The 10,092-nt window shown below is 47.9% G+C and overlaps 1 protein-coding gene across 2 annotated transcripts in view; it reads left to right on the forward strand.

Annotated features, from left to right (window-relative positions):
* Lgr6 (leucine-rich repeat containing G protein-coupled receptor 6) overlaps positions 1-10,092 on the forward strand; it is a 116,037-nt gene that overhangs the window by 62,843 nt on the left and 43,102 nt on the right. Inside the window, exon 5 of one of the 2 annotated variants that reach the window (XM_013017385.1) lies at positions 5,398-5,613. The exons of the other annotated variant lie outside the window; for it this stretch is intronic. Within the exon in view, the coding sequence (XP_012872839.1) occupies positions 5,398-5,613 (216 nt within the window). The remainder of the gene's footprint in view (positions 1-5,397; positions 5,614-10,092) is intronic. 2 annotated transcript variants of the gene reach the window in all.

The following is a 10,092-nucleotide window of genomic DNA, read 5'->3' on the forward strand; positions in this document are numbered from 1 at the left end:
GGTCATGCTCTGATTTTGACTTCCAGTATCTTTGGGTATTCTTTGTGTGTGTGTGTGTGTGTGTGTGTGTGTGTGTGTACGTGCAAGTGCACAAACATGTGTGTGTGTGCATGTGTTTGTGTATGTGTATACTGGGGCTTGAACTCAGGGCCTCACACTGTCCTCACAATCCTCAGGTTTCAGCCTCCTGAGAAGGTAGGATTACAGGTATGAGCACTGGCACTCAGCTTTCCCATAGCTTTTTTATTTAAGGCTGGTACTCTACTGCTTAAACCACACCTCAATTTCTAGTTATTTGCTAGTTAATTGGAGATAAGAAGCTCATGGACTTTTTCTACCCAGACTGGCTTCAAACTGGGATCCTCAGACCTCATCTTCCTGAGTAGGTAGGATTAGGGGCAGAGTCATTAGTACCTGGCTCTTTAGGCATTCTCTTGATGTCTCAGGCTCCTCATATAAGATGAGGGAGGCTGGCAGGCTCCCTCAGGCTCACTGGATGGTTCTGAGTTTACATGTAGCCTTTTGGGGTCACTGTTACTAGCATCCTGCTGTCTAATCTAAAGCTCTGCTGCTATAATTTACTCCCTGGAAGGTCCAAATCTGATCTTAGTCAAGTGGGACCCCCCATCACCCCCACTCCCTAAAGTGTGCTATGACTAGACACCCTCAGTCTGTTCCTTTCTGCCTCAGCTTCAGCCCTTGGTGGAGGGAGTGTGAGGAGCCAATTTGGCCCTGGAGAGGTTAAGCGCTTTCCCCAGAGCCCAGGCAAGCCTGAACTGGCCTGTAGGGCCCTGCTAAGCTGCCCCATTACCACAGGTAAGGATTATAATCAGAAAGCACTCGAGGGGCTCAGGCCCACGTGGGAGAAAGAGACGAGCTGTTGATTTTATTCCAGAGCTTAATTGGTATAATTGCTCTCTTCCTCCTGCCAAACCAGAGTCAGAATTGGCTCTCTCACCTGCCGATGGGGAGATGCTCAGAAAGATCTATGTCTCAAGTGGTGGATTCTACTGATCAGAGGATCCTTCAGCCCCTCTGTATCCCCAGATTGTGGGGGAGTGAGGGCCTATCACCACAGAGGACTGAGGACGTCAGGGTAGCCTCAACTTTGGCTCAAAGGGGCTGAGAGGGTTCCTTTGGAAATCTGGGTAAGCCAAGAGTAGGAGGGATTTCTCTGCAGCCAGGATGTTGACCAGAGGAGTTCCCAAGTGCCAGAGGACCCCGGGGAGGGGGGAGCATACTCAGTAACAAGGGAAAAGGGGGCACAAGTGGCACACGCCTGTAATCCTAGCTACTCAGGAGGCTGAGATCTGAGGATTCAAGGGTCAAAGACAGCCCAAGCAAGAAAGTCTATGAGACTCTTATCTCTGATCAACCACCAGAAAACTGGAAGTGGAGCTGTGGCTCAAAGAGATAGAGCACTAGCCTTGAGTGGAAAAAGCTCAGGAACAGTGCTCAGGCCCTGAGTTCAAGCCCCATGACTAACAAAAGGAGAGGGTGGCCAAAAGGACTCTTTCTTCCTTCCTCCTCAAGTTGCCTCCTGTCTGGGCTTTTAGAGCATCACCTCTAAGGGGTCTCATAGCCAAAGCCACCAGGACCTACTAATGTCAGGCGCTCCATTTCTCTCTGGGGTCCCCAGATCCCTCTGGACAGGTTCTTTATTAGGAGAGGAGGAAAAAGAGAATGGCCCAGGTTAACCATGCCACAGGCTGAAGGAGGAAATCTGGGGCCAGGCTTGGTGATGCTTAAAGGATCCCCACCTGGAGCAGATATAATATTAATGTAAAATAAAAGATATATATCTTGCATGGGACCCACTTCTACTAAGAAGTTATTTTTAATTCATCTGAAATTCAGACTTCACTAGGCATTGTCCCATTGCACGGGACATGTTTATGCTAAAGGTTATTTGTTATATAAAATTCAAATAATTTGAATTTGATTTCTTAAATGTATGTATTTTTTTTTTGGTCGGTCATGGGGCTTGAACTCTGGACCTGGGCTCTGTCCCTCAGCTCTTCAGCTCAAAGCTAGTGCTCTACCACTTGAGCCACAGTGCCACTTTCCAGTGTTCTGTTGGTTAAGTAGAGATAAGAGTCTCATGAACTTTACTGCCTGGGCTGGCTTTGAACCATGATCCTCAGATCCCAGCCTCCTGAGTAGCTAGGATTACAGATGTGTGCCTGGCTTAAATGCGTGTATTCTTATTCACTATATTCATTAACACTAGATCCACGAATATTACCCAGCCCACCCCATATTCAGCTGGCCTGAGTGGAAGGCTAGGATACCCTGCTCACCACAAACACAAATGCATGTCAATAAATAGCCTCATTCCCTTCACTGATGGGGTTCCCAGAATCTCAGAAGCTATGACCCCAGCTTTGGGCTGGTCTGTGACCTCCATGGGGCCCCGCCCTAGGGAGCAGTCCTTATCCTGAAGCCCTGCTTCAACCTCAGTCGCTTACACAGTTAGAAGCGCTGTTTAGAGAATGCAAACTTACCATGCTCTAAGAGGGTGCCTTAGGTCAAGTCATTTTTTTTCACAAGCAGAGAGGTTGACAGTGGGCAAATAAGGAAAAAAAAGAAGTATAAAGAGGTCAAATATCAGGGAGGCAGCAGAGCAGGGATTCCAACCCCGACAACCCAGCTCCAAAGTATACACCCCTGCCCATCCTGCCACGAGGCTGGCATACTCCACAAGGCCACCGATTTCTACACCAATCTGGAATACCTCACCCCACACCTCAGCAGTCTCTGGCACTTGCACACCTGCCTGGCCACCCATTGAGGAGGCCTAGGGTTAAGTCTCCTGGCTTCATCATGCTGACCCCACACTCCCATTTCATTCCAGCAGGGAACGTCACAGCCCTTCCCTTCTTTGCTTGCTCCACAATACATGGTCCAGGAAACCACTGGCGTCAGCACCACCTGGACCTTGTTAGCAATGCAGAATCTTAGGTCCCTCCTACCCCAGACTTACTAAAGTAGAACCTGATTTTGGATGATGATGTTGTTGTTTTGAGAGAGGAATCATGCTACGTAGACCAGACTAGCCCTGAACTCCTAATCTTCCTGGCTCAGATTCCTAAGTGTGACACCATGTTAGCCATGACCCATAGGTGATTTCACTGCTTCATATGCACATTCATGTCTTAAAGCACTGAGTCTTCCAGATACTGACCACAGATAGCTGGGTAAGAGAACAAGATGGAATGAGGGGGTGGAAGGTCATTTCTCTTGTGGTCTAGTGCTCAGTGGGTCCTAGGAGACCTTGCTCTTAGACTGGATCATCAATGATCAGAAGATGGGGACTCAACCTCACCCTGGTTATATGAAAGACAATGTGTCACAGCAGATGCTGTGTTCAGTGCTGGATTCCAAGCATCTAGCTCAGGGCCTAGTTGAGGGATGACCCTCGGGCAGTGATTTTGAATAAATGTCTGAATGAGAGCCCTTTGAATCCCCTGTTCCGAAGTCCCAAACTGACAGCCTGAGCAAGAACAGCAAGGAAGGTGGGAGAGGCTATCCTGTCTCTACAAGAACATACCCAGACTTCTCCTGGCCTGGGGAGGCTATCTTGGGGACACAGCATCAAGGTCTCAGCTTTCCCTAGGGCCATAGACACACCTCAGAATTCTGTTTAGCACCAGGCAGAAGGTCCCTTTGAGATAGCCTTCTTCAATGAAGGCAGGATTTGAACAAGGAGGAGGAGGAAATGGGGTATCACAAATGCTGTTGTTGAGATAGAAAAACCTAAGTGCTGGTGTGCATGGAGGAAGTGGGCAGATGTAGATATCTTTATGAGGTCAGACGGATAAGTCCTAGCAACCCACTAGAGGTGGGGGTCAGGGAGGGGCAGGGGCCTGGCTGGTCTAACAGGTCTGGGCATTGACATTTGTAACTGCCAAACTGATGGGTAAATTTACAGAGCCACGATGTCTGACTCCCTGTGGGGAATGCTGGAAGCCTTGGGCTGCAAGCAGTTCTAAGTGACAACCATGATACCAATAATAATCACTGTTTCCATTTGCTGAGCAGCAGTTGTCATATGCTGGGCACAGGGCCAGGTACAAGTAGGTGGCCTCTGAGCAGCATCCCGAGTGGCTCTCTCATTTAACAGAGATCACGCTGCCAAGGTCACACAGCTAGTGAACCAAAGAGCTGGGATTCAAAGCCAGCTTCTCTGACACCAAAATCCATGTGCATGCCCAGTGTGATGACATAGCTCCTTTAGTGTGCTCATCCTATCTTCTCCGTTTACCAGTTTTCTCACACATAAGCCTGTCTCTGCCCTCAGTGCCTGCCCCACAGGGTGAATAGGGTTCAGTCTAAGTCCCAGACAGAGACATTGTGTATTGATAGAATATCACATGACTTGGGCACACAGTTAAAAAGTTAAGGTGGCAATCTCCTTGTTTTGCTAGGCTACCAGCATCTTGTAGCGCTCAGTCAGAAGTTATTGTGTCAGCCTGGAATCTCTGTGCATAGACACAGTCATACCATCTGTTCACCTGTTCTGACAGGCAGTGATCAAGAGTTTCATCTGTGGCATGCTGGCACCTCCCATAGGTCATTGATTCAGCCAGGAATTCACTCCAGGAATTGAGTAGGATCTCCACAAAACTACTGGTCCTCGCGAGGACAAGAAATGGGAGGTGCTAGCAGTGTGTGACAGAGTGGCCTACATCTTTATTAGGATCACAAGGATATTTTCCTATGTTAATACTGGAGACAAGTCTGTTTACATGGCCTTGGAGTGGACAGGAGTGGGAAAGACAGTGTCACACATGGAACAGAGGAGCTCTAGAAGAGATTTGGAAGCTTGGTGGGATGAGGAGTACTGCTTATCCTCAAAGGAGCCATGGGTCTAATCTGTGTGAGTGTGGGTGTGCACACATGTGTATGTGCACGTACTGGGGCTGAACTCAGGGCCTGGGGCACTGTCTTTTATCTTTTTCAATCCAAGCTGGTATTCTACCACTTGAGCTACTCCTCTACTTCTGCCTTTTTGCTGATTCATTGAAGATAAGAGTATGATGACCTTTTCTGCCAGGGCTGGTTTTGAACCTTGATCCTCAGATCTCAGCTTCCTGAATCATGAGGATTATAGGCAGGCATGAGCCACCAGCACCTGGCATGAGGGGCCAATCTTGAGTCTGAGAGGAAAAGCTGGGGTCATAAACAGGAATGTGTGGCATAAGGGGGTCTAGAATTATGGGTTGGAATGGAGACCAGATGTGTGAATTTGAAGGGTAGGGTGAGTAATACATGGGACTCAAGTCACAACTTTAGTCTCTGGCAGTTCACAGGCTTCATTAGGGGGCTGGCTGGCCCTGCCCACTCTGAGCTTGATCTACCCGTGCCTGGATTGACCCTTCTCTTCTCTTCCACCAGGCGTCTAGATGCCAACCTCATCTCCCTGGTCCCGGAGAGGAGCTTCGAGGGGCTGACCTCCCTCCGCCACCTCTGGCTGGATGACAATGCGCTCACAGAGATCCCTGTCAAGGCCCTCAACAACCTGCCTGCCCTACAGGCCATGACCCTAGCCCTCAACCACCTCCACCACATCCCAGACTACGCCTTCCAGAACCTCAGCAGCCTTGTGGTGCTGTGAGTATTGATGTGACCCTGTTGTTGGTGGGGTCCTGTGGGGGAGGGAGGACTGGAGGCTGCATGTCTTCTCTTGGATAGGAAGCCTGGCTAGCTTTGCTCCCTCCTGCATGTTACCAAACCTATTCAGTTTGATGAGGATGACTGCCCCCTGTTGATCCCACAGGATTATCTTGAAGCTAGATGACATTTGACTTATAGAAGTGCTCAGAGAGGCACGAAAGGACTATATAATCAGAAGCTAGGAATTCAATTAAGGTGTTATTTTTCTCATTATGTAAATATAACAATACCATACTAATTGGAATATAAATCAAGAGTTTCTTAAATAATTTCTATCGTATTTGACCATCAAATGATACAGTCATGTGCTTTGGCATAAGGATAGGATAAATTCACCTCATTCCTCAGGCCTAAAGTAGTAGAAAAAGCCATCACATGTAATTAGGCAGTAAACCTCCATCAGGGTAATTACCTGGGAGATAGCATCCCTGGCAGCAGTAGGGACTGGAGTTAACTCTGCCTTCTCAGTGGGAACTTTAGAGTGCAAATTAGCTTCCAGCTAATTGCTATGAATGATTGGTAAGTTCATAGGGTAATTACCAAGGGCTTACAGGTCATGTGTAATTGCTTTAGGTTACATACTAATTGTTGCAGAACCATGGCTCAAGAACATACGTGTTAGTGACTTTGCTTAAGTGGTAGCATTGCCTTTCCTGCTCTGGGAAATCTAGTGAGATTTTCCAATCTAGGGAATGGACAATGCTTAGTTCCACATAAGCAATGAAAAGGCAGACACCAGTATTGTTTGTATAATGAAGTCCTGGGATCTTGGTGAACCAATACAAAGATCATACGGAGCACAGTCCTCTCCATCCTTCTGGAAGTCAGTGCGGGTATATGTAGAAAGCCAACAGAACAAGGTGTTTTTAGCATTGGTGATATGGCCTATGACATCATGACAGAATAGGGTCGGATCTTTATAAGGAACACGACTACTGGGAAAGTAAGAATTTCATGATACGAGGGAAGCATCAGGCACTTACAGAGCCCTTAGCACTGCAGGTCCCAGGATGACCCAGTCCTTTTGCCCTGGAACGGCTTGCCATTTAGTTCAAATGGCAGAATTGTGGGAAAGGTAACTCAGGCTGTTGTGTTACTCCTGCAAACATAACCAGGTGAGAAGTCTGCGTTCATATAGTATGGGAGAATTGGAGAGGCCTAACAGGTGAGGGAGAGGGAGGTTTTCACCTGAAAAGATGGCAGAGCTGGACAAGCAAAGAGAAAGACAGTTTTAAGACATGGAGGGGAAGTCAGGAGTGGTTGAGAATGGGCCAGTCCAGCTGGAACTGAGAGTCCTCATGCAGAGGGTGGGAGAAGAGTCTGGAAAGGAGAGTTTGGGGACTCACAGTGGCAGAACAAGGATCTGACTTTGGCCTGCCAGTGGAGGAAGGGATGTGGAGGTTTTCTTTTCTTTTCTTTTCTTTTCTTTTGGGTCCGGTCGTGGGGCCTGAACTCTAGGCCTGGACGCTGTCTCTCAGCTCTTCAGCTCAAGGCTAGCGCTCTACCACTTGAGCCACAGTGCCACTTCTGGCTTTTTTTCTTTTTGCTTATGTGGTGCTGAAGAATCGAACCCAGGGCCTGAGGCTTGCAAGGCAAGCGCTCTACCACTGAGCCACCTTCCCAGCCCATGGATGTGGAGGTTTTCAAGTGAGAGTGAAAAGGGAGAATTGTAGGAAGGTGAATGGATGGGGGAAGGAAGGAGAGATGGGGGTGGGGAGACAGGAAGATCAGTTTGGAGGCTCTACATGTCAGCGTAGTGAGGCAGCAAAATGGAAGACAGGATTGTGAGAGGGATGTTTTAAAAGAAGAATTCATCTGTTTTAGAGGTTTCATATGGTGGAAGATCAAGAATAACAAGGAGTCATGGATGCTTTAAAGGTTTCATTAGAAGGGGGAGTTAGCCTACAAGTAAGGCTGTTGCAGATGTGAGGCCTGGGCGACCCATCGGGAATGAAGAAGAACAGGGACTAAGCAGGGGTGGGAGGAAACTACCAGCACAGGAACAAATCTGGGACAATGAATCCCTTTACATAAGGCTAGAAACATCACCCTTTTGTCCCTCACACGTGAGACAGAAGAAGGAAGGTTCCAGAAGGAAATTACCATGAAGAGGAAAGGAGTCTGAGGAACATTATCCAGGGACAGCTGGTGAGCTGTAGGGAGACCTAGGAGACAGATTGGGAAGACTGGGCTGGACAGGAAGCAAGAAAGAATTTCGGTTTGAAGGTGTGAGCAGACAAAGGTGGTAGAGGAGGTAGGGTATCTTTTCAATCCCTTTCAAACCTTGTGCTGTGCTCGTATGTGTGCTCGTGTGTGTGTGTGTGTGTGTGTGTGTGCGCGCGCGCGCGTGCGCAAGCATGCACGTGCGCACGCGTGTATTTAGGCTGGAAAACTCAGGGTCTCACGCTTTTGCTTGGCTTCTCATACCCTCACTTGACTTTTTCACTCAGGGCTGGCACTTTACCCTTAAGCTATACCTCTGCTTCTGGCTTTTTTCCCCTGGTTAAATGGAGATGAGTCTCAGGGACTTTCTTGCTGGGGCTAGCTTTGATCCACGATCCTCAGATCTCAACCTCCTGAGTAACCAGGATCACAGTGTGAGCCACTGGTGCCCAGCTCAATCGCTGTGCTGTTTATTGGGCTGCTCTGCCCCTTTCCACCATGCCAAGGGTATTGACAGGACCACTTGGCAGCATTTCATTGGACAGCAGTGATGTCCTGTGTCTAATGTGTATCTTCATCAGGCTCCAAGCCAAGTACCAACTCCAGACTAGGCTACTAGAGGTGTCCAGGACTCCAGGGATTAAATGAATGTTTTGGAAGAGGGAGTCAGAGGCCTGGAACTGGATGTCTGGAAACCTGAGACAGTCTGGAGCAGAGCTGGCAGGGAGGATGAAGAGTAGGAAATGGAGAGACAGGAGTTCAGCAGGAAGCAGGAGGCATGATAGGGGTTGGTGATGGTTAAGATAGATGTGTGAAGGAAATGGGAAAGAAGTAAAATGCTGCCAAGTGCTGGAAACTTATACCAGTAATCCTAGCTATTCAGGAGTCTGAGATCTGAGGATTGAGCTTCAAAGCCAGCCTGAGCAGGAAGTCCAGTGAGACTCTTAACTCCAATTAACCACCAAGAAGCTGAAAGTAGAGCACCAGCCTTGAGTGAAAAGCTCAGAAACACTGTCTAGGCTCACATACATACATGCACACATATATACATACATACATGAAAAGCCTTGGTAAGGAACAAGAACTTAGTCCTAGAAGGCAGGGACTGTGATTTCCTACTGGACTAGAAGCTCCCTGGGTACAGGGTCAGTCTCCCCACTGGAATCTGATAGAAGTTAGGAGGTCAAAATAGACAAGAGTTTTAAACTTCCAGACTCCCAACCTCCAGACTTCTCCATCCATGTTGGATGAGTCCAGTCTGTGGCCTGAATATCTGAACAACTTGTTGGAGGCCAGCCTGATTTTTACCCCTTGTAAGTGATTTTCTTTTCCTGCCTGAAGATGTTTTTAAATTCTTGAACTTTAATAGCATAACTCAAATATGTCACAGTGGAGCATGTTCTGCATCTAATTTTCCTGGAACAATGTATGCTTTCAAGCAGCAGATTCTGTTCTTTTTTCTTCCTAGAGAATATTGTGTGTGTGTGTGTGTGTGTATTTGTGTGCGCGCATGCACACGCACACGCGCACGCATATATGTGTGCTAGACCTAGAGCTTGAACTCAGGGCCTTGACCCTGTCTCTGAGCTTTCTTGCTCAGCTCTACTTCTGGCTTTTGGGTGGTTAATTGGAAATAAGTGTCTCAGAGACTTTCCTGCCTGGGCTAGCTTTGAATCATAATTTTCAGATCTCAGCTTCCTGAGTAGCTAGTATTACAGGCATGAGCCCCCAACACTAGCTTACAATGTCATTGTTTTCCCTTGTTTACAAAATGTCTTTGAAATATTACTTGGGTTGTTTTGTAGCAGAAGGCAATTGTGATCCATTTCCTTCTGTCCCTCACTTAGGAGCTATTTTCTTCTAGGCTTGGAGCTTTGCCTAGCTTTTGCATCCTCTCTTCCTCTCCTGTCTTCCTGTTGTATGTTTTCACAATTGTCCCATGACTTCTTTCCTATGCTTGGAGACCTCTGCCCATTGATCATCTAACTGTCTCCTCTTTGGACCCTGATGGTTCTCCCCTCTAGATTGCAGCCTATGGGTTGAGTACCATGGGTGAATTAGGCTCCATCCCTGGTCCTATGCCCTGGTAAAGTGATGAATGGAATGGGTATGCTCTGAAGTGGTGGCCAGTCTTCGTTAGACTAGTTGGACTCTGATTCCTCTGCCTCCATTGTGTTCAGCTTGCTACTTGCCTGCCTGCCTGCCTGCCTGCCTTCTTTCCCTCCCTCCCTCCCTCCCTCCCTCCCTCCCTCC

The sequence above is a fragment of the Dipodomys ordii genome, unplaced genomic scaffold, assembly GCF_000151885.1.
Source record: "Dipodomys ordii isolate 6190 unplaced genomic scaffold, Dord_2.0 Scaffold35, whole genome shotgun sequence".
In the NCBI taxonomy this organism is placed as follows: domain Eukaryota; kingdom Metazoa; phylum Chordata; class Mammalia; order Rodentia; family Heteromyidae; genus Dipodomys; species Dipodomys ordii.